This window comes from Gymnodraco acuticeps, unplaced genomic scaffold (genome assembly GCF_902827175.1).
Source record: "Gymnodraco acuticeps unplaced genomic scaffold, fGymAcu1.1, whole genome shotgun sequence".
Taxonomy (NCBI): domain Eukaryota; kingdom Metazoa; phylum Chordata; class Actinopteri; order Perciformes; family Bathydraconidae; genus Gymnodraco; species Gymnodraco acuticeps.
Genome location: NW_022990751.1, coordinates 100,407 through 126,225, shown reverse-complemented (window position 1 = coordinate 126,225; position 25,819 = coordinate 100,407). Strand labels below are relative to the sequence as shown.

General features: G+C 41.7%; 1 protein-coding gene across 1 annotated transcript in view; it reads left to right on the top strand.

Annotated features, from left to right (window-relative positions):
* Nucleotides 1–425: 425 nt before the first annotated feature.
* Nucleotides 426–25,819, top strand: part of agbl4 (ATP/GTP binding protein-like 4) — a gene marked incomplete at its 5' end in the record, with an annotated part of 28,737 nt that continues 3,343 nt past the window's right edge. The window contains 1 exon segment of the mRNA XM_034232235.1: nt 426–588. Coding sequence (XP_034088126.1) covers nt 426–588 — 163 coding nt within the window.

The following is a 25,819-nucleotide window of genomic DNA, read 5'->3' as shown; positions in this document are numbered from 1 at the left end:
CCAAAGTCCAATTGAGGCAGGAGTGTGTGCGAGAGAACAGGGATTCCAGCCTTTTTAGACCATTGACATGCACTAAAAGATAAGATGTACTTTATTAATCCCAACTTGGGAAATGCATTAGAGAGTAAGACACATATACAGATGACCGTGAAGATAAAAAATCTATAAACTGTCTGACAAATAAAAACACGATTGAAGGGTTTCTGTTAAGACAATATCCACAATATGAGCAGGATATTATTTATATCAAGTGTGCAACTTGATGTAAAACCTATGCATCACTACAGGAAAGGGAAAACCCCAAAAAGCATAATCGGACCTTAAGAGAAGATGTTTCCTCACACAAAAACTTGAACCCAAATCCTGTCACTCCAATGTTATCACTATTTCAACACAATGTCTTTTTTGTGTGTGTGTTCCTCTAGTCCAACACTTCCTTCAACAAGGACCTGGTGAAGGCCGGTACAGGAAGACGTTTCCTCGGTGGTCTCCTTGATGACTCGTCCTACTGCTACACTCTGGAGGTGTCCTTCTACAGCTACATGACCGCTGGCAGCACGGCGCCCGTGCCGTACACAGAGGAGACGTGTATCCTTTAACAGCTGAGATGTGTGTGTGTGTGTGTGAGCGTGCATCCGCGTGGAAGTGTGTCCATCAAGGAAAATAAGTATGCTGAGGGCACCTGTAATGTTTTTTTATGTGTCTATTAATGTATCCTTCTCCTTGTTTTACATGAACACACACACACAAACACACACACGTACACACACAGGCACCCACAATGTTCCAGCAGTTACAATTGCCCACTGAAACAAGCCAATTGATCTTGCAGTAATTCAAGGCATTATTTTATTATGTGTGTCTCTGGTTGTGTGTGTGTGCATGTGTGAATGTAAATGTGTGTTTGTGTGTGTGTGAATTTGTGTCAGGTCATGTGTACTCTTTAGAAAAACCATGTTGCTCTTTTGTTGCATCTTGTTGCGACAGATGTGCAGTGACAGAATAGGGATGTGATAGCTGCGTCTATTGATTTCATTTACAAAGGAGAGAGGAGAAAGGAGCTTGTGTTGGCATATGTAGTGCTGTGTGTGTGTGTGTGTGTGTGTGTGTGTGTGTGTGTGTGTGTGTGTGTGTGTGTGTGTGTGTGTGTGTGTGTGTGTGTGTGTGTGTGTGTGTGTGTGTGTGTGTGTGTGTGTGTGTGTGTGTGTGTGTGTGTGTGTGTGTGTGTGTGTGTGTGTGTGTGTGTGTGTGTGTGCAACCAGTCTCATGGCCTTTTGTGTTATAGTCACGACATTTAATCTATTGATTAAACACGATTTCCCCCTTTTTTTGTGTCACACAGAACGATTTTAAAAGCAATGTATTTCTATTGGTAGTATGTTTCGTGTTTGCACCACGTCTTTTTGTCCGGTCGGGTCTTGGAAGACCGGAAGCTGTGTGGTTCATAAAAACATCTTATTACTCAATATCAAGCCACGATTATTGTTTTTATTTTAAATCGTATGTCGGACTTTTTTTGCCATCCGTGAGGAAAAGAAATGGCTCAGAGCCTCAAAATACTGAAATCTGTATTTTTTAAATCTTTTTTTCCTTCTAATTTGTTTTTCTTTTCTAAATAACACACTGTTATTTACTCAACAATAACACACAATTATCCTTGTTTTATTTATTTCATAAATTCTATAATATCGGGCTTTTTTGCCGTCCGTCAGGAACTGAATTTCAAAATAAAGTCACCAGAAACAGACGTAGACGATTCACACCCACTGAACTGATTACCCAAAATCCTCAGCTATGGTCGAAGCTCGGTGATTGGATGTTTTAGCCGCAATGCACATTGGGAGATGGTGTTTATGCGATATGAAATCCGACTTGCTTTTCTCTTTGGAAGTCATCACATAACGGCATTGTAATACACGGTTCGGCTGCATTAAATATTAAACATCTGCCGTAGTTCTTTATTTATAGAGCCCTGATGAGAAGACCTTTGGACAAACTGGAAGAACTGCCGCCGAAACTGAATATGTGACACACAATACGTCTCCTTGCAGTATCAATAGAAATTCTGCTGACTTTTATATTTGATCCAATTGGTAGATAGGCTTTATTTACCCCATAACGGTGAACAGCTGATAGAAAGGGACTTGTAGTTTAGCATATTCTGCATATTCCGGACCAAACCTACATGGTGGACAATGTCCATCTAATTCGAGATGTTTTGGAGGTATTAACAGGAGGATGTGCAAAACAGACAAACTAATAAGGCTTTATTTAAACATTAAAGAATACTTTAAGTTAAGGTCTTCTTTTGAATATGAAAAAAACTTTGGGGGTATCTACAGATAAATATGAAGTCTGACAAAGTACTTAACGTCTAATATATTGCATAGTTTATTTTGGCACTTGACAATCACCTTCCCTGAATTTGACTCAGGTGTAACTAAAGTCTGATTTAAGGGTTGTTTATATTTCACATCATTAATCAGAATCTGCAAAGTAACTAAAATAAATGTATAAATGTATACCAGGTTAACCTCTGAATTGTAGTGGAGTAGAACAAAGCAGTATGCTGCTGTAACAAAAACATTTCCAAACATTTCCCAACTTGGGATCAATAAAGTATCTTATCTTAAGATGATCGATGGCTACTGCCATATTTGCAAAATCTGCCTCTGAACCTTGACAAGTGCATGTTTCAGGCTTATCAATTAATAACAGGAGGGGTCACAGACATAAGACCAGCTGTTAAATAAAGCTCTTCTGACCTGAGCTGTCATGTGGGTATACTAATGCTGCCCATTATGGACACAAGCAATTTTCACCCATTTATTAATTATATGTTTTAAATTTGATAACACCACTGTGTTTCGTATCCCCTAAACCTCCAGGGATGTACACAGTTTAATACTGACAACTTCTAATTATGGGAAATACGAAAACGTCTTTTAAAACTACAATTCCCAGTAGAGACGTGCCATAGAACATGTTGCGAAACACACCAGCATGTGTAGTTCTGGGGGGGGCTGGACCCGTTCGAGTCCAGTTTTGGAAAGTCTGCCGTGGTTACATTTCATTTCAAAGAGCTGCTTGACGCTCGGCGTAACCTTGTCGCACTGCCACTCTAACATCCAATCACAGAGCTTGAGGACTAATCACAGGGTTTGTCAAGCAAAGCGGATGTTGTAGTCCCAAACGATAGCTGAGGATTATGGGTAGTGTAGTGTCTTCATCCATCCTAAACTCCCAAAAAAATGATTTGTTTCTCCGAATCGAAGGGGAACAACACAAAAGCATTGTACACAATTTAAAACCAATCAATGTTGTGTAATTAACAAGGATAAACTGATGTTTTTAGTTGATGAGTACTGCAGATTACTATGAAAACTTCGAGACCGGAAATACTGTTTTCACCCCAATTCTGTTGATAGTTATTTCATATCGCATTAACACCATATCCCAACGCATTGCTGATAAAACATCCAATCACCGAGCTTCAACCATAGCTGAGGATCTTGGGTAATCAGTTCAATGGCTGTGTATCGCCTACGTCTGTTTCTGGTGACTTTATTTTGAAATTCAGTTCCTGACGGATGGCAAAAAAGCCTGAGATTATAGAATTAAACAAATAAATAAAAACAAGGATAATTGTGTGTTATTGGTGAGTAAATAACAGTGTGTTATTTAGAAAAGAAAAACAAATTAGAAGGAAAAAAAGATTTAGAAAATACAGATTTCAGTATTTTGAGGCTCTGAGCCCCATTTGTTTTCCTATCGGACGGCAAAAAAAGTCCAACATTATACGATTTCAAAATAAAAACAATAATCGTGGCTTGATATTGAGTAATAAAATGTTTTTATGAACCACACAGCTTCCGGTCTTCCACGACCTGTTGACTACAGTCATGCACAAAGGATCACACACACATATAACCTGATATAAACATACATTGGAAGGTCACAGGTGTGTTTATGGAGCCAGAAGGGAGGACGTTTTCCTTCGGCTGACCTTCTCGAGGCTGAAGAGCTCCTGAGAGCCGGACTATGACGGTCTGATCTTACAGATAGAGTGAGTGAGAAGAGGGAGGAAGAGAGATTTGGAGAGAGCGATAAGGACCCTACATATGAAAAGTATGTGCTTCCCTTACACATATTCTGCAGGTGGATGGGTGGATATAGACATAGCCCTAGTGCCCTCTAGTGCTAAGATCTGGCAAAGTCTCACTATTGATGTGGGTAATTCTGATTCTCACCCCCATGACAAGTTAGTATTATTCTGGTCAATTTCACACATTGATAACTGGACATTTGGAGAAGTGATACAGAGTCAATCATGCATATTTGGATGAGTTTCTGCACTTTCTCATGACTTTACATTTAATTTAGCTGACACTTTTATACCAAGCGACTTACAAACCACCTCTATTTAGTCAGATCACACACCATTGATTGGTGGAGTGATGAAATGTTTTGTTAGCCGACCCGTGAGTTACCAGCACAAGAAGCAATGGGACGTTTTCATTGGATTTTGGAATATTGCAACCAATAAGATCAGATGCAAGCTAACATTTATCATGCCTTGTTCAGCAGGCATATCTTCACAATATAACAGCACTTTTAGGAATTTTGAAGCTACAAAGTTAACGGTTGGATATAAAGGAACTACAGCCCGGTCACATGACTTTACTTCACCACCGCTAAGCTAAAGGTGGCTAATGTTGGGCTATAAAGGAACTACAGCCCGGTCACATGACTTCACGTCACCACCGCTAAGCTAAAGGTGGCTAATGTTGGGCTATAAAGGAACTACAGCCCAGTCACATAACTTCACGTCACCACCGCTAAGCTAAAGGTGGCTAATGTTGGGCTATAAAAGGAACTACAGCACGGTCACATGACTTCACATCACCACCGCTAAGCTAAAGGTGGCTAATGTTGGGCTATAAAAGGAACTACAGCACGGTCACATGACTTCACGTCACCACCGCTAAGCTAAAGGTGGCTAATGTTGGGCTATAAAAGGAACTACAGCACGGTCACATGACTTCACATCACCACCGCTAAGCTAAAGGTGGCTAATGTTGGGCTATAAATAGGGTTGCCAACCGTCCCGTATTAGCCGGGACGTCCCGTATTTGAACCAAAAGGGGCATGTCCCGTACGGGACATTGTTTGTCCCGGATTCCCGGTAAAGGTAAAAATAAAAAATATTTTTCTGTTTGCGCGCAATGCAGTGTGTCTGGCTGCGTGCCTGTGTGTTTGTGTTCTGTATGCGAAGGGCGCTAGGACCGCTCAGTTGACAGGGCAGGCACAATGCTCGCACATGTGTGTGTGTGAGATTTTCGCGGGCGCGGCATCATTGTTTGTGTGTGGCATGTCAGCCTGTTCAGTTGTGCGGGAAAATGAGCGCTGCCGGTGGAGGTGATAATGAAAGAGGAGAAGAGAGAGAGGATGTGGTTCTGGGCCCTGGCCCTTCTAAAAAGAAAGGACTTGTGTCTTACAACACACAGTGGGAAGAAAAATACAGTTGGGTAAAGCCCGTGAGTGGAGATCTGTCTCGGGTCTTCTGCACCTTGTGTCGGAGGGAATTTTCAATAGGTCACGGTGGAGAAAACGACCTGAAACAGCATAATTAAAAAAATAATTAAATAACATAACCCTAACCTAACCCTAAAACCGAAATAAAGTAACAAAAAAAAGTAACTAAATCCGCCAGAAACCCGAAAATATTCGCGCGCGCACGCGGGGGACATGTGCATGTGTCCCGTTTTTCCATTTCTGGAAGTTGGCAACCCTAGCTATAAAGGAACTACAGCCCTGTCACATAACTTCACGTCACCACCGCTAAGCTAAAGGAGGCTAATGTTGGGCTATAAAGGAACTACAGCACGGTCACATGACTTCACGTCACCACCGCTAAGCTAAAGGTGGCTAATGTTGGGCTATAAGGAACTACAGCCCGGTCACATGACTTCACGTCACCACCGCTAAGCTAAAGGAGGCTAATGTTGGGCTATAAAGGAACTACAGCACGGTCACATGACTTCACGTCACCACCGCTAAGCTAAAGGTGGCTAATGTTGGGCTATAAGGAACTACAGCCCGGTCACATGACTTCACGTCACCACCGCTAAGCTAAAGGTGGCTAATGTTGGGCTATAAAGGAACTACAGCACGGTCACATGACTTCACGTCACCGCCGCTAAGCTAAAGGTGGCTAATGTTGCGCTATAAGGAACTACAGCCCGGTCACATGACTTCACGTCACCACCGCTAAGCTAAGGTGGCTAATGTTGGGCTATAAGGAACTACAGCCCGGTCACATGACTTCACGTCACCACCGCTAAGCTAAAGGAGGCTAATGTTGGGCTATAAAGGAACTACAGCACGGTCACATGACTTCACGTCACCACCGCTAAGCTAAAGGTGGCTAATGTTGGGCTATAAAGGAACTACAGCACGGTCACATGACTTCACGTCACCACCGCTAAGCTAAAGGTGGCTAATGTTGGGCTATCAAGGAACTACAGCACGGTCACATGACTTCACGTCACCACCGCTAAGCTCATTTCTGTTCCACTTTATCAGCCATGCCTACAGGAGGATTTGGGGTTTAATATCTTGCCCAAGGACACTTTGACATGCTGTTTAAACCACTAACCTTCAGATTGGTAGACATAAATATCTATCTCTGTGTCCTGAGCCTCAGTCGCCCCACTTCAATGCTTCTTGTTACCGAAACATCTCTTTGCATTACAGTTGTGTTGCCCAATGTAAATACAGGCATGTGCATAAACACAGAGCATAAACCTGACGTTGAGGAGACAGGTGTCTGACTGTTGTGATCAACACATTCCACTGTTTTCATTTCATTTGGTGGCACCAGATCTTAAATTCATAGGAAACTGGGAGCCAGGTGTCTGCCTCTCTGTGTGCTCAGAGTGGACTGTCATCTGAAGGTCAACATTTGGAGAAAACTCAGCCCTTGTGCTTCATCTTTTTTAGTTTCCCAGGTGTGTGTGTGTGTGTGGATGCCAGAAGGGGAGGTGTACAAGGGGAGGGGCTCCACAGGGTGGGCAGCAGCACAGGGACCTGGTGTAGAGTGGAGATTGGGGTCAGACAGGTTGAAGGAACCGACCATGTCGCTTTATACGCCCCAGCAGTCAGCTCGATGGAGCGTGCAAATCATCAACAGAGACCTTTAGCATCTCAACGCCCCCCCCTCCACCTTTCTCACCTCTCTCTCTCTCACACACACACACACACACACACACACACACACACACACACACACACACACACACACACACACACACACACACACACACACACACACACACACACACACACACACACACACACACACACACACACACACACACACACACACACACACACACACACACACACACTCCTTTAAACTAATACATGACAAATGAGTAATAACCCTGGCCTCTAACTCTGCGCCTTCAGAACGCGCCGCCCTCACCCTTTAATCTGTCCTCTCCACTGCTGTGACTTGTTGCCACCAAAATTGAAATCTTAACCTTTCTCACAGCTTAGACTTTTGTCACAGTTTGAAGGTGCTCAGAGGAAAGGTGTCTGTGTTTGTTTTTCTAAACTCTCCTTTCGTGTCCTCCTCTCTCCTTCACTCTGTCCTTTCATCTCATCTCGTCATCCAGAACAGCTCATTATATCATTTAGTCAAGCTGAGAATCGTCTTCTCCAAAACAGCGGGGACAACCTCCATCGCGTGTCTGTCTTCTCCTCGTCCTCTAATCATTAACACCATGTTCTTTTCAAGTTCATTTCCCTCTGTCCATGTCTGTACGTCTGCTCCCACATGTGCAGTACATGTGTCTTTTTTATGTAACACAAACTTAAAGTTAGTTTTGGTTTCACTGAAATCCCACACCAGGCTTGGAATTTCGTTATTTTAGGGGCAAGGCCATTTGGCTTTGGTGTCACAATTTTTTTTAGGGCACAAAGGCCATTGAGGGAAAAATTAGGATTTGGAGCTTAAACATAAATAACTTCACTTTCTGATAAGAAAAACACACGAATGACATGGAAAATAAATCACTTTTTTAATATCAATAATGTCAAACATTATATCATCATATAGGCCTATGCCTCCTTATTACCATATATAAAATGAAATACTCTACTTCAAAACAAATCAAAACATCTAAAATTCTATTAATATGTAACGAATATATTCCATTTCAGAGCAGAAGAAACAGCTTTCAAGGGTCAAACTCTGCACATACATCATTCAGGAGTGCACAGTGAAGCTCCAACATCCAACTGTATGAACAAGCAATACTTTGAAATGCAAAAGTCTGTGTGTGTGACGCGTTCTCGCAGTAGCCAATCAGCAGTGAGGATCTCATCCTGCCTGATGTTGAATCAGAAAACCAAAACATCAGTCGTTAGCTGTTAGCACTCAGAGCTCACAGCTCCTCATATCTGTTCAGAAACTGGACAAAAGTTAAACAAGTACAAACCACAGACTGTCTGCGTCATGGCGAATACAGTCGCTGTTGTATCTGTGTCTGTATCATGTTGTTGTGAGATACAACGATAGCTTAGCCTGATCCATCCGTGTTCTGTACTACGAAGCCAGTTCTACATACCCTAGATATGTTTGAGTTATCCGGCTTAACTAATCCTAACAAACGAGATCTCGCTAAGCGGTCCTACGACGCTGGTTATAAAGTCGGTAAATCAACCCAGGGTATCTCTGTCCGGCTGAGAGCGCGTTCATGTGAAAGGGGCGGGGTTATCAACATTTGACCAAACACAAGCACTAACAGTGTTGCGTCATACTTCATGAATGAATAGTAAACTATCATGTTAGACAAATATGAAGAAGTTCAACTTTAAACATCCATGACTTAAACAGATAAACGAGGATAAAAGCCACATAGCTGCACCGGCAAGGTGAATACAGAACAGCTGGTAAAACAATTAAATAAATACGAATGCGTACATTAACAGGTTTATGATCGCTGCCTGATAGGGGCTGTGCACGGCACGGTCTAAGGGGTCGTGGTCTGAGGGGCCGTGGACGGTCACGCGGTGGTCTGAGGGACCGTGATCTGAGGGGCCGTGGACGGCCCCGCGGTGGTTTGAGGGGCCGTGGACGGCCCCGCGGTGGTTTGAGGGGCCGTGGACGGCCACGCGGTGGTTTGAGGGGCCGTGGTTGCCCCCGCGGTATTCAGCCACGCGTTGGTCTGAGGTACCGTGGACGGCCACACGGTGGTCTGAGGGGCCGTGGTTTGAGGGGCCGTGGCTGCCCCAGCGGTATTCAGCCACGCGTTGGTCTGAGGGGCCGTCGGTATAAAGTTACTGCAGCAGAATCCATTTTCAATTAACTTGGTTGAATCCCTTTGATCCTGTGAAGGCAAATATGGTTGTTATTAAGATTAATATGCTCAAATTTGTTATATTTTTTTACAAGGATACCAACACACAACTCTTTTTCTTACCTTTAACAATTCAGCATTGCTGTCTGTCAGATTCACTGTAGAGATGTGCAACAGTTTAATTTTACACAACTTATTAAATGTTTGATCAATGATTTGTTTTTATTGTTTTTTTAGTAAGCAATCGTTCCAAATTACTAGCTGTTAGTTACCATGACTCATATGTTCATAAACAACTCACCTATTTTCGTTTTCAAGTCCTGGATTTCCCAAGTGTTATTCTGTAGCCTCTTTAGGATCGTACTTAAAAGGTTACCTGTAATAAAAAGAGATAAAAAAGCTGCTTCATATCGCCAAGTAGAATACACATATATCATATAATTAACATACATAATTCATGCATACATTGTTTAACCTTTTATCACCCACTGCACAGTTTGCTGGACATTAGCACTAAACAGAACTGCTAGTACACTGAAGTGTTACAGATGAACCTGTAATATATGTACCAATAAACTGTATTATAAGACACGTGATCAAACGTTCGTAATTTTTTTAAAGTACAGTTTGTGCTAATACTTTAGGTACAATCCCTACAATGAAAACATCTCCCTATTTTCAATGCAGTCAAGCATTCAATGAAAATATGTATGTCCACATTTCAAAGGGATTAATGATCAACATATTTGAACAATTTGGTGAATATACCCCAAAAGCCAAAAAGATGACTGTGGACTAAATCATTACATTAATACAGTGTAAAATGTACAATAATACAGTCATCAAATGTCTTGTTCCTCTGGGGATACATTCACTTAAAGGTAGGGTAGGTAAGAATGGAGAAACCAGCTCGAGTGCGCTAGAATTTGAAAGTACGCAGCCGGAAAAAATCTGCCCCTTCCTTCAGACTTCCTCACAGAGCCCCTCCTCCAACACACACGAACGCGCACATGACCAATGAGGGCACGAGATAAGTTTGTGCACAGATGGAAGGCTGACAGGCAGGTAGGCCATCCAGTTACTTTAGCCGGCTCAGATGATTGGTCGTGCTTTTTACAGCGCCACGGCTTCCATTGATGACATTTTGTTATGTATTTATTGTCAAAGCATTTAATGTATTCATTGCTATCGGGATGTTAAGAGCATTCCATGGAATATAACAAGTGTTTCTGAAGTGAATTACATACCCCACCTTTAATCTTAAAATACTGTTATATATAAAAGAGAGAAAAGTTCAGACTTACGGTTGTTGTTGTTGTTGTTGTTTATATTGTAAATCATCCCTCCAAGTAGCAGAATACACAGCAACACAAGACCCATTGTAGTAATCCTGAGGAAAACTAGTCAGAGGAAAATAAAATGTTATTATAATTGACCAGTATGATAGTGTTCCTGTTCATGAAATTCTGTATTTATATTAATTTAATTTCAGTACCTAATTGAGATACCCTTAATCCTCTGTTAGCATTCATTGGAGGGCGTCTGATAGTGATGTATCTGTCGGTAAGAGGAACGGAAGGTAGCCTTCTGGTGTTTTGATGCGGTTTGTCAATTTCAGCTTTCTCTTTTTTCAACTCTTCTCTCTTCTGTCCTCTTGAATCTGAGCCTGAGTCATGCTGGCTTGAATCCTCTTTTCCGTTAAAACCGACAACAGGTGTTTCTCCTTGTTCATAAATGTCTGGTTCCAACCATTCATCTGCATCCATTTCCATGTATTCATCGAAAGCGGTGTCTACTGTTTCAGGCTGCTCCATTGTTGAATTGCATCTCCATCTGACTTTGAGTTATGAACGCAAATATTACCTTACAGAACAGATACTACTAAACATGTTTGTGGGAGGGACTTCATGAGACCAATTTGAATAAAAGCATTTTTAAAGTAGTAGGGAGAAAAGGAAAAGCATGATTCAGAATCAGAATACCTTTATTCGTCCCACAGAGGGGAAATGTGCATTTGTTACAGCAAGAAAAGATCCAAAGACAGATTAATATTACGCAAGAAGCATGCATTAAAAAAAAAAACTGTTGGTAATTATTGTGGGGAATAGGCGCTTGATTTGATCTGCAATAGTTGGGTAAATACACATATTAATAGATGATTAAAAACACTTTAACAAATCATACGCACTTGCACAATATAGGTTTTACATGCTAGACATTGATAATATTAGCTGGAAAATATGTAATGAAAGAAAAAAACAAAACATTGGAACAGCCATACAGGTATGGAGATGATTTGCCTTAAATTTGAATACAGAAAATATGCATGGTCGATCTAGGTGTTGATAAGAAGTCTACCAGGGCGCAAAGTAATTTCATTGTTTGGTTTCCATTGTTTTGTTGGCTTGTTCTTGCAGTGTTCATCAGAAGGGTTTGTGTCAGCAGTGCACCCTCTCAGCTCAGTTCACTTAACTGCCATATGTTCTTATGCGTGTTGGCCTTTAAATAAAAGGGAGGGAATTTGAAACAGTTCAATTGCATGGGTAATCATTCTGAAGAGAAACACACACAAATGATAACACACAAGTGAGGCTTAGAGAAACCAATGTTGCATTATTTAACATTGTTCCTCTACAGTAAGCTTACTAGCAGGCTCCTAACTCATACTGGTTTTTCTGAACACATGGGGGAAACATACACTTCATCTTTAAAATGTATATATATAACAGAAAGAAAGTTCAGACTTACAGTTGACGTTCATACAGTAAAGCAGCCCTCCAAGTAACATAAAACTCAGCAACACAAGATCCACTGTAGTAATCCTGAGGGAAACTAATCAGAGGAAAATATAATGTTATCATTTGCCAGTATGATATAATAGTGTTAGTGTTTATGCAATTCTGTATTTATTTTAATATCAGTTTCAGTTATATATTTCAGTATATACCTTACCCAGGGCCGTCCCTGGCCAACACGAGGCCCCACGCAAAGTTATATGATGAGGCCCTCTGTTTCGCGAGCGCCACACTAATTGCGCCGCATTTTTGGCTCAGTTGGGGCACCCTCCGCAAGATGAGGCCCCCTCCGCAAGATGAGGCCCCCTCCGCAAGATGAGGCCCCCTCCGCAAGGTGAGGCCCCTCCGCAAGATGAGGCCCCCTCCGCAAGGTGAGGCCCCCTCCGCAAGATGAGGCCCCCTCCGCAAGGTGAGGCCCCCTCCGCAAGATGAGGCCCCCTCCGCAAGGTGAGGCCCCCTCCGCAAGATGAGGCCCCCTCCGCAAGGTGAGGACCCCTCCGCAAGATGAGGCCCCCTCCGCAAGATGAGGCCCCCTCCGCAAGATGAGGCCCCCTCCGCAAGATGAGGCCCCACGCAGTCTGCATGATCGGCCTGTAGGGAGGGACGGCCCTGACCTAATTTATATACCCTTAATCCTCTGTTAGCATTCATTGGAGAGCGTCTGATAGTGATGTATCTGTGGGTAAGAGGAATGGAAGGTGGAGCAGTGGTCGGGCTTCTGGTGTTTTGATGCGGTTTGACAATTACAGGTTTCTCTTTTTTCAACTCTTCTCTCTTCTGTCCTCTTGAATCTGGGCCTGAGTCATGCTGGCTTGAATCCTATTTTCCGTTAAAACCAACAACAGGTGTTTCTCCATGTTCATAAATGTCTAGTTCGGACAATTCGTCTGCATCCATTGTCATTTATTCATCGAAAGCGGTGTCTGCTGTTTCAGGCTCCTCATTTGTTAATTGCATCTCCATCTAATGTTGTGTTATGTATGCACAGAGTACCTCACAGAACAGATAGCTGTGGATACTACTAACACATTTGAATGAGATTCATTGGAAAGTATGACACAGAACTGTCACCTGCCTAAGGAAGAAACTCTTCCTCTTTCCACCCTTATCTTATGATCATGATTTTTATTAATAGACCGGATCATTAGGGGAGAAAGGGAAAATGCATGTTTCCAATTTTTGGCAATTATTTTGGGTAAATAGGAGGCTTGTTTATAATCTGAAATAGTTGGATAAATACAAATATGAATAGATCAAAAACAAAAATCAACATATTTGCAAAATATAGATTATTTTAATTCTTATAATAGCCGCTTTCACAACAAGTACTTTGCTGTACTTAGTTCCCAGTACTTAGTCCCGCCGAACTCTTTAGTCCCGGAACTGTCCTAGTAAATCGCGTTCACACCGGAATAATTCCCTGAGGGAGGATTACGCAAAGGAAGCCGCTGACGTCACTTCTTCTTCTTCTGCTTTTAGTTTACTGGCAGGCCGCAAACAACTTCAAGGCGCATATTTGGGTGGCAGTAAATCGCCAGAAGCGCCGACACCTCCTCATCTCCACCGCATCTACGTTTTATTTTGTGTTGCCATAAGTTAGTCTCTCTCCGTCGGTGCGCTGGGATAATGCTAATGCTAATAATGCGAGCAAATAAAATGGTGGCTTCACAAAACTTTTCAGAGTTTTACGGGGCGTGGTTTGCAATTCGCCCAGCCAATCAGAAATTGGAACCTTTTCCTCCCCGAGAAAGTACCTGCTCTCTAGCAGCGACAGAAAAGGGGTGAAAAGGTTCTAGTTCCAGATCTTTTTGGTGTGAACGCAAAATCCCAAGAACTATCGGAACTATTCCTGGGCAATGTACTCCGGTGTGAAAGCGCCTAATGATATATCATTCCTAATTATCCACCGATATGTTGTTTTTTTCTTTGCATTGTGCAAATGTATCTAATCAATTCATAAAGTCGGTGCACTTTAAGTGTTCCTCGGAAATGCGTGTTTGTGTCAGTAGTGAACCTTTTCAGCTCTGTTTCTTAATCTGTCATTTGTTTTTATGCTATTTGGCCGTCAAAAAGGGACTGAATTTCGAACAGTTACTGTTAATGACGTCATAAACACGTCAGATAGAGAAAGTGCAGTCGGATTCTCTAAAGTACCGCAGTCTCTTCTCCTAAATCCTTTTGAATTCTCCTATCCACTATCCCTTAACCCCGTGACGTTTCACTCAGAGGTCAAGGAATAGACGATAGGGTTAGACGTTAGGAGCTGATTTTTGGATTATTCGACCGCAACCCAGTTCTTATTATACATCCATGGCAGCAAGTTACAGAGTAATCTGGTTACAGCTTGGTGTATTGAGAGAATGTCGCTGACCCCATTTAAACAACGCTAATATCGCGTCTGCTTTGGGGGAAAACAATATGGGAGGCTGAATTGGATCAATTAAGTGTTTATCAGCTCCGGAGATGCTCCTTTCCTTAGCCGTTTGAGCAACTTGTAAGTGCGAGCCATGCTGAAAAACGTTACAGCAGAATATTTTATATACTCTGACATTGTTGGAAAGTGACAAATACTCAAGAACAGTACTTAAAAACGAGACAAACAAAGAACAGGCTATTGTGCTCCATATTGTGTGCTAGTTTATTCTTCTTAAATCCATGGTGAATTCATATAAAAAGATAAATTAACATCAGCTCTGCATAACATTGTCTTTCATATTAAAAAAGCACCATTTATTTTAACAATCTACTTTGAAGAAGATGATCTATGAATATTTTTTGCGTCAATGCTTTCGCCATGCAGAAGTGGGCGTGGTCAAATCTAAACTGGGTTAGAAAAACAACAGACGCTTCCTGTTCAAACTCTGAAGTCTAAACTGGAAAGTGTAATGGATGAAGGTGGGGAGAATCTGGGACCTCGTTCAAAACTCAGCGTGATGCTTTCCATTGTGTTTGTGCAGTGTGTGCATTTTGAGAGCTTCCTGGGCCTTTAGGTGTGTGTGTGTGTGTGTGTGTGTGTGTGCGTGCGTGCGTGCGTGTTGTTGTTTGCCTTGTGGAGAGAGACAGTATTCTCTGTGACTTTGAGGAATGGTTTAGAAAACTTTTAAAAGCCATTCAGGCTGTAACGTCTCCCTGAAATTGCTCTTGTTTCTCCTGCGCTGAGATGAGCTGTTGATTTTTCCCTGTCATGGTTCTGACGTGCATGCTTCGAAATAAGAGCAAGAAAAGTCTTGTTTTTTCTTCTGTTTGATTCCTGCAAAAGATAGAATTGCAGTGGCTTCTGGAACAGTGGTTTTAAAATGATATAATCCATTCAAATATAATATACATATATACTATACTAATATACATCTTTTGTCAAAAGTGTATGTTTCAATCCACCTCCTTCAGGTTGAGTTTAAACTCAAAAAATTGGAAAGAAATATGTTATTTAGTCTTGGCTAAGGTGGAAAAAGTTAAATATCGTTTATGGTAACATGTGAAACCTGCAATGGAAACAGATTAGGATTAACTTGAAGCATGTGATTTACTTCAGATTTTACATAACCTCCTTCTTATTAAGATAAAATGGACTTTTATTAATCCTCGTGGGGAAATTGTTTCTCTGCATTTGACCCATCCTAGTGTTAGGAGCATTGTGCTGCCATTTTGAACGGCGCCCGGGGAGCAGTGTGGGGAACGGTGCCTTGCTCAGGGACACCTCGGTAGCACTTGGTCTTTCCGGGACTTGAACTGGTGACCTTCCAGTTGCCAAGCCAAGTCCCTATGGACTTCGCCACCACCGCCCTATTAACACATGAAACAAGCATAAAAAGTCATATTTCTACATTATTTTTACAGTTTCGACTAGCAGTCCCCCTTGTTGCACCCTCTTCTTCGCTTGCCTTCGTTATTTTCACAACTAGGCTGAAGTGGAATAGTCCATTTAGCTTAGGAACCTTCCTAAGCGAGTGAAATGACCCGGAAGTCCCTCAGTGGCAGCCATGATAAGTGCTGTTCGAATTCTCTAGAATGATAGGAAAGGAGGTTTCAAGCTTCCTTTATAACCTCCTTTAGCTTAGGAACCACTGGACCTCCCTCACCGAAAGGAGAGGAGAAAATACTGCCCCACAATGCATTGCAGCCGCAGCATTTGCCATCACAACAGTCGGCCGTTCACGGAAACATACGATTATGACGGAGAAATTATATCATGAAAGTTACGGTGCTTATTAAGCATTTTAAAACGTATGTGGTAAGTTGCCAAAGTGCTTTGTTTTGAACGTTCATCAGTATTATAATCAAAAAGAGAAATATGAACGTTAGTTTTTACTGAAATTATCAAATAAAGTCAACATTTCACTGAGCTGTGAAGTTTGTTCAACTTTTAAAAGATGTTTGAATGGTGATATACACAGTGATAGATGTTAAGGTTAAGATTTTTAAACTATCCGACCGCAACCCTAGACTAATGATATCTCCTACTTCTTATCTCAAAAATCCAATAATCCCATAACGGTAGTGTCTGATTTTCTCAAAATTCAGCAGGATTGTGTGGAGTTTGCTAATTCAAGATCTACACTGTCAATCTCTAAATGTGTGTGATCTATGTCTGTCAAAGCGGCAACACACACACACACACACACGTGCACATCGTCGCAGAATCAGTGGGACTCCATGAGCTGTCAGACGAACACGGTATGCATCAATGAACCTGACACCCAACGGACATGCTGAGAGAAGTATGCAAATTATATAGCTCTGAGGCGAATATGCTTCACTACCACGCATCACACACATCGTATCACACAGACATGCACAAATTAAAAGGTGCTCACACAGACACACACACAATCAAACACACACAGTTGATTGCCCTAAATGTTGGTGCTTCGCTCAGATGAACAGGTGTCCTCACATGAACAGATGCTCATAATGCACACCTTCATGTGTTTGTTGGAAGGTCTTATATGATGAAGAGGAGTTAGAGGAGAGTCTGTGGAGGCAAGGCAACAGTTTGGCAGTTGAATATTTCACAGTTAGAGGCCTGTAGTGTGTAATTGCATTTTTAGTGCATGTGAATGGTCGACAAAGGCTAATATCTCTGAGCGGTTGACCAATCACAACAGAGCCGGCCAGCTAACCAATCTACAGTGGCCCTTAAGTGCAAGTCAAAACAACATTTCAGAAAACACCACAGCATTTCAACTTATACGGAAAGGGTATTCCTTTAGGGAGAACACTTCTTGTTTGTGATTGGACAGAGCCAGCCAGAGAAGCACTGCTGTGATTGGTTGTTTTTGCTGCCAGTCAAGAAATGACACTTTGTGATTGGTCAGCACCCGACAGCGCAACATGTCCCAAAACATCAGCCGTTAGCTGTTAGCACTCAGAGCTCACAGCTCCTCATATCTGTTCAGAAACTGCACACAAGTTAAACAAGTACAAACCACAGACTGTCTGTGTCATGGAGAATACAGTCGCTGGTTTATTTATGTCTGTAGGCCGTTGTTGTGAGTGTGGACGGAGCAGCAACAGGTTAGTTTAGCCCATTCAGAAAACACGCATTTTAAAAGGTGTTTCGCCTGCCGTCTGTCTGCAGACTTGTCAAAGCATTAATTCATGGTTTTTACTAACCGGTATCAGTATGTTGTTACTTCGGCATCATTTTGAAACGTGTACTACATTTAACCTGTTAAGAACAGGTTTTTTTCACAACACTGTCTCAGGGCTTCTTAATATTTAAAAAAACTATGAATGTGTCATACCCTCCTAACGGGAAGAAACTCAGCTAACTGATGATACGAACCATTTTTACCGAAACAAAACACAAGTCTCACAAGAAGGGTCTAAATGAGCCCTGAGCGAAAACATGCTTAGCACAAAACTCTAGGTATTAATCGATCGATATACTTATCGGATCTGCACAAACAAGCGTAGCTAACATGCTGAGATTCCACAGCTTATAGAAATATAAGTATCATCACTGAGCGACCAGAACTCGCGACAGGGGAAGCAAATACAGACAACACACGATGTAGCTTTAGGTAGCAAAACACGGAGATACGCTCACCTTAGCTGTTATTCTGATCAAAAGTCGTGTTCAATGGCATTAAAACAAGAAAAACGCGGCTGAAGGTTAATCCATAGGTTAATCCAATGTGTCTGTCACTTTGAACAAATTATTGATAATCCATAATTCAATTTTTATGTAAAAATCGGAGAATTAATATGAGCTGCTAATGGTAGCCACCAGAGTGTATCGCAGCTTCCGGTTTTGGCTACGCGTCACTCTCACTCCTTATTTGGTAACGTGTGTGTATTTGGAACCTCCCCTCGATTCCATTGGCTCTGACGGTTAAAAAGAGATGTCAATCATCAAAATCGACCGAGGGGGGTCAGAGATATGGAAAATCCACCCAAATGACCCCAGAAGTGTTTTTTTGTGCTAAATCTCTCTAAAAAGGTCAAATGTCACTTGTTTTGCATCAATCTTGATACAGGGTACTTATTATAGTTTGGATTCCTAAAGCTTTTAGTCTACTAACCCATCATTCAAGGGTGGTTTTCACTATAAGTAATGTTTTCTTTTTGGACGGACACAATAATTTACATTTTTTTTACTGTGTTCAATCTGAATTTACTTTAAAATAAAAAAAAATCTATATTGATTCCGACTCTTCTACATCCAACTCAGAGGTTTATCATTGCTTTGAGAAAAAAGATTATTAATTTTCCCCTTTTAGAAGATATGGTCATTTGTTCTGGGAATGTCATTTTCGAGCTGGATAACAGGCGCAGGGCTTAACAGGTTCAATCAGAGTAAAATATGTTAATTTTGTTGTAGTTGGTAATGGTATCTACCACAGTATTTGCATGGATATAAGCCCCGCCCCCTCTCCAGCACGTCTTGTTTGAATGACAGGAGTAAACACAGCTGACAGCAGCAGTGAAACCTGAAACTCGAGCGATTAGAGTGATGCGAATATTCGGGGCTTATCTTTCCATGTAAATACTATGGGAGTAAAAGAAAATGAATGGCCCAACTCACTTTTGGCGCCAGGTGCTTTTCTCTTGCAGCTATCGGTGTATGAACGATTCTCAGTTTATGGTTGTAGTGACACCCTGGGAAAATGGAGTTACATCGTCCTCGACAGGATGCTTCACTGAATCCATTGTTATCTGTTGATAAAAGAACGTTTGCACTTCATCAACTGTAATGCTTAGTGTATAACAACGTTTCTTGGGGTTGCCATTTTATTTTAGATCTAGGACGAAAGAATGTGCAGTTGCCATTGAAAGTAGCTTGGCGTCTCTCTGAAGTTTTTTTTTTTTGTATCGTTTATTTGAACAGGGACAATGCACATTAATGAACACTTAATGCCGTAGTGTAAATATGCCGGATTTTAGCTTTGAGCTAATTTCCATCCGTAGTCCCTGACATACAACATATAAGAACATGACATTTGTAAACATAGCAACAAATAAATACATGACATGCAAAAGAGCCAGAGCAGCACACACAAGTATTTACCACATGGCAGTACACTATAGCAGCAATGACATATTAAGTGCAAGAGACGATACAAGAGATGCGTCCTTTGTTGGGCTGGGGGACTGTGAGCAATTTATGGCCTGCAGTATTTTAAATGCACCTTATAGTCTCAGCTCGACGAGGCCTCAACCAAGGTGGTAATAATAAAGGAACTACAACTTTTGCTCAAAGAACAACAAAAAAGTGCGTCACAAATAGTCGAACTTGTCACGGTGTGTGAAGCAGGTAGGACCCAAAGGCAGATTAAAGTGAGAATTCCTTTATTTCAAGGCTAGGTGCTAAACAAAGACAAACCAGAACACTCACCGACGAACTAGTCATGACACAAGACGAACCGACAAAGACAGACAGAAAAACCAGAACTTAAATACACACAAGACTAATCACAGAAACAAGACACAGGTGAGGAGGGAGGAGAAAACACAGGGACACCAGGTGAACACAATCGGGTAATCAGACACACCAGGGAAACTAACGACAGGGAACCACAGACAGATTTAAACAAGACACAACGCAGACAGAAACAGGCAAGACAGGAAGTGAAGACCTTTCAAAATAAAACATGAAACAAGACAAGACAAAACACAGAACTGTGCGTTAGAAATCTGGGATAAGTTTTGCACTCATTTACGTCTCGTCAAGAGTGATGAAATGTCAGCTGAAGCGTAGGCACTGAAAGCAGATGAACTCTCGGTTTGAAAAAGAAAAAATGAATAAGTAAAATTGAAAGTTGCGAAACTGATACCAAAGATTTTTTTTATAACAATTTTGATTGTTTTTATTTGAGTGTATTTATGATCGCTGATGTCACTGGATTATAAAGTTACACAGAAAACAATGTCAAGATTAATAACAGTAATAAGGGAGAACATAAAGAGAGGCTTGAAGCCATAGGTAAATGGTAAATGGACTGTACTTATATAGCGCTTTATCCAGTCTTTAAGACCCCTCAAAGCGCTTTACATACTACATGTCGTTCACCCATTCACACAGAGCAGTGTATGTTAGGACATGCACTAACATGCACTAACATGCACTAACATGCACACCGTTGGCCATCGGGAGCAACTCAGGGTTCAGTATCTCGCCCAAGGATACATCGACATGTTGACTGCATGGGCCGGGATCGAACCCACAACCTTCTGACCGTACTCCCTCGCAGCCACAGTCGCCCTATAGACGTAGTTACTTTTGTACTCAAAGAAAGCCTTTCCTGCACAACAAATGAGTACGACTCTTGTAAAGAAGCACAATCATTGGAGTATAAAAATAGTTTCCATATTCTGTTTTCAGAGCAGCAAAGATCAGAAGAGTTTTCCTGTATCTTTCAAACACTTTTTACATTACACTACTCAAGTTTTAGAGCTTGTCTCCTCGGCAGTGACAGGTCCTCTTATCAGGGATTAGAATCAACCCTCGTCCGTCCCTTTGGGCATCGAGACGTGAGGTCTTTCAGTCCGCTGAATCGCCATTGGGGACAAAATTGCCCCCTTTTCTGTATTGCTGTTGTTAACTGGCCTCTTAATTAGCATTTATAATTAGTTCCCTGCGTGTCAGTGCGGTGACAGGACCTGTCAGCACCCCGTATTGATGGCTTGAATGTCTCCTTGCTTGTCTCCTTGTTAAGTCTCGTCCAATCTGGACAGCATTCTGCGCGTGTCTTGTCCATTTTACCACTGGGGGCCTTGTTGTCTGATCGTCACCTTGTCTGTCCGTCTTCCAGGACCAGGCACCAGGGACAAGGCTGTGAAAGCCGCTAAATGGCGTGCTGACAGTAAACAGCTGCGGTAAACAAGTCATGTCCCCCGTCCCCTTTGTCTCACGTATCTCATCAGCGCCTAAGCTGCTGTGCCCTTGAGCCATGACAATGACCCGCTATTGATTAGACAAGAGCGTTATGTGTAGCGAGATGTAAAAGAAAACTCAGTGTGTAGCCGACACACACACAGACACACACCTCTTTGACCTTTCTCACAATGATAATGATAATGCGTCATATCTAGTTAGGGTGATGATTCAGTATCAACAATATTAGGCTATCAGTATGGCTCTGTTAATTCAGAGGAGGAGCGGATGTTTTTCTGAATATTTCCACCACCACCCGCCACTGTAATCCTACAGCTCGCCAACTGTTTCCTGGCTCTCGCTCGCATCACTTCCTGCAGCAAACCTCTTTCCAAACCCCGCGGTTTTTTCCCGGCAACAAGCCAAGACAGCAGCAGAGGTGGGAAGTAGTGGAGTACAAATACTTTGTTACTGTACTTAAGTACATTGTTCTGGCATCAGTACTTTACTCCACTACTTATTTTCCTGATGACTTTTTACTTTGACTTCTTACATGTTGAACACAAATACCTGTACTTTCTACTTCTTACATGTTGAACACAAATACCTGTACTTTCTACTTCTTACATGTTGAACTCAAATACCTGTACTTTCTACTTCTTACATGTTGAACCCAAATACCTGTACTTTCTACTTCTTACATGTTGAACCCAAATACTTGTACTTTCTACTTCTTACATGTTGAACTGAAATACCTGTACTTTCTACTTCTCACATGTTGAACTCAAATACCTGTACTTTCTACTTCTTACATGTTGAACTCAAATACCTGTACTTTCTACTTCTTACATGTTGAACTCAAATACCTGTACTTTCTACTTCTTACATGTTGAACCCAAATACCTGAACTTTCTACTTCTTACATGTTGAACTCAAATACCTGTACTTTCTACTTCTCTCATTTCCCAAACAGCTGGTTCCTTTAGTCTGAATGTGTGTTTGGTGCGTGATCATTATTCTTTAGAGTCATTGCGTGCCTATTGATTTGAACACGATCCGTGTATCCATCATTTCCTGGTCTTCTCTAAAGAAGAGGGACCAATGGAAACGTTGTCATGTTGCCGTTGTTCAGCATGGAAACATTCATTAGCTAACAATGACATTATTGTTCTATTAATATAAAGGGAGGTCAGGTACTCTTTAAAACAGCTGCTAGTTATGGGTACTTTTTACTGAAGTACATTTCAAAGACCTCTTTACTTTTACTTGAGTAAAGAAGTTTAGTCAGTACTTCTTTAATCAGAGTATTTTTAAACACGAGTATCTGTACTTCTACTTGAGTAAAGGATGTGTGTACTTCTCTGGACAGCAGCCAGGATCATCCTCTGCGTCTCCGAGCATTCGCCACGTGGAGGAAGTTCTCCTTCAGAGGCCGTCCATCACCAAAGCGCCTGTAATAGACAGCGAGTCGTGACAAGCCAAGCTGAGAGGCCATCTGCGCACGGTGGGGTCCGAGAGATATTTTAGTCGCTGCGCACGTCTGGCCAAAGAGTTCAGGACTGGCACCGAGATGTGCTGATGAAAGAGAGCGCAGGAAAACACCCAAAACTTTCCTGCGGTCAGAACGAAATGCCAAGGATACAAGAGTGTTGAGTACACAGGCGCACATGAGTGTGCTTATAATAATAATACACTTTATTTGTGTAGCCCCTTTCATGCACAAAGCAGCCCAAAGTGCTCTCCAGAACAAGAAGGAAACATCTGCAGTGATCCTAATGAAATTCCCTTTAATTAAAGCTGATTAAATTCGGTTCAAATAAAACAATTTAAAAAATAAAATTGAAATCCGTATTCAAAAGATAGGTTTTTAATTTGCTTTAATAATAATAATCAAGTACATTTATTAAAGCGCTTTTCCAGATGCTCAAAGCGCTTTACAAATACACATTACACATATCATACATGCAATGGTCACTGTGGACAATACCCACAGGAGCAAGTTCAGGTGAAGTGTCTTGCCCAAGGACACACCGGCTTTACAGACGCAGCAGCGGCAGGTTTCACCCCTTGATCTGATGATCACAGCGCACTGCGCCACACCGTCCATCTTCACGCCTCAAAGTCATCGAGGTGCTTTTACAAGTACACATTAGTATCATACATGTACTGTGGACAATACCCACAGGAGCAAATCCGGGTGAAGTGTCTTGCCCAAGGACACAACGGCCTGACGCAGTGGCGGCATGAGCGGGTTTCGAACTGGAGTTCCCCAGCACCCCCTTGATCTGATGATCAGATGCACAGACCACTGCGCCACCCGTCCCATGTTATGTCCTTGAATGTGAACATGTGGGTGTTTGTCAGCTCTTAACAACTGGCGGTACATTACATTCAGCTGATGCTTTTGTCAAAGGACTTACAATAAGTGCAATCAACCATAAGGGTACAAACTGAGAACAGCAATAATCAGTACATTAGCGTCAAATAAGCGAAACCATTTTAAGTGCTGGTGCATTAGCTTCATTTGAATTGCCAAGGTGCAGCAGAAACAGGTGGGTTTTCAGTCTGGGATGGAACATTACATTTCATTACGCTAATGCTTTTATTCAAAGCGACAAAGTGCAATAAACCATAAGGTTGAAAACATTTTGAACAGTAAGAAACCTGCAAGTTCATTGCTTTAAATAAGCCATACCGTTGTAAGTGCTGGTGCATTAGTCTCGATTCAATTGACATCAATTGTTTAAAGGTCCCCTATTATACTCTTTTTCATCAATATATTATAGGTCTAAGATATATACAAAACATGTCTCTAAAGAGTTTGGCTCGAAATTTGAAACAGGTCATTGTAGCATCCCATAATCCCCTCTGTTTCAGCCCTGTTTCAAAAGTGCTGATTCTGTGTCTGTTTTAAATGCTAATGAGCTGCTGCTGGCCACGCCCCTCTGAGAGATGATTGGTTTAAATAAAGTCAATGGTGCTCTAGGAGGAGATTCAGGTGATAAGGTGTGGGGGGGTGGGGGGGGGGCTAATGGTTACACAAGCCAAAAAATCGTTATGACATCACAAAGTGGCCAAAATCACAGACAGGTTTTTATATAAATGGATCAGGAGTCTTTGTTCCTGAAACGTTCCTCGTCTCTGAACACAGAGGACACACATATTTATAACAGACATGGAAAAGTGGATTTTGCATAATAGGTGACCTTTAAGTCAAGTAGTTGACTTTTTTTAGGTTTAAGAGCAAGGTACAAGCAAAATCAACCCTCATGACGTGACGTGAGGTCTCGCAGTCCATTGGATCGCTTTTGTCGCAGAATTGCCCCTTCCAGCAGCTCTTTGGAGAGGAATGTATGTCCTGTATGACGGTTTCTCAGTTGATTGTCCGATGAATTGACGAGGTGTCGTACAGGCATTGCTGGTTCCCAGTGGATGAATCTTAACGCCTTTGATGATCCCCTGACTTTCCCAATGCTCTCCACCCACCAGCAGGTCAAAGCTTAACCTTATACTGTGGCATTTCCATATCAACTTGGGGAATTGCCCTGACATTTGATACATACATTCATCTCCCCCTCAGGATGAACTGGTATAACTTTGGTGATGACTTCGCTTTTCAATTAGCATCATCACAAGGTAAAACTTTTAATCTTTGGCTACGTAACTAAGGACGTTCCCATCAGCCCATATTTTCGATTTTTACTACACGATTATCGCGACCAAAACAGTTCACAAATACAATAATGTTGCGATAGTTTTAGCAAATTTGAAAATCGAATGAAATTCATATTTTCAAATTCATCCTTGATTTTGCTTTTGTGCATTTTGACTTTTTTTTTCAAATTAAATACACTCAACATATGATGTATTTGGAGTCTTTAACCGTAGCTGTAGGAAAGTGTACAAAAAGAGATAGAGATAGATTTTTGGCAATATTATAATATGTGTAACAGTATATACAAAAAATAGTATAACAAAAGTCAGGGTCACCAGTATATCGGATATAACACTGGTAAACTTGGTAAAACATTATACTGGCCAAACATCTGCATGCAAGCCTTGTCTTTGTGAGACCGCACGCTGTTACCATTACGCTCAAAGCAAAGCGTTCCTGCCTGCGAGGCTGCAGACTTGCCGTCTTGTTTGAAACTATTACGCATTAAAATTACCATAAAAGCAAGATTCTGAAGGACGTAACCTTAGTTTGTTCATCTGTAGTTTCATCTCAGTCTCATCTAATCAGTATCATCAGCTAGCTCTAATGAGACAGACTGTGTGGTCCATGCTTACCACACACACACACACACACACACACACACACACACACACACACACACACACCA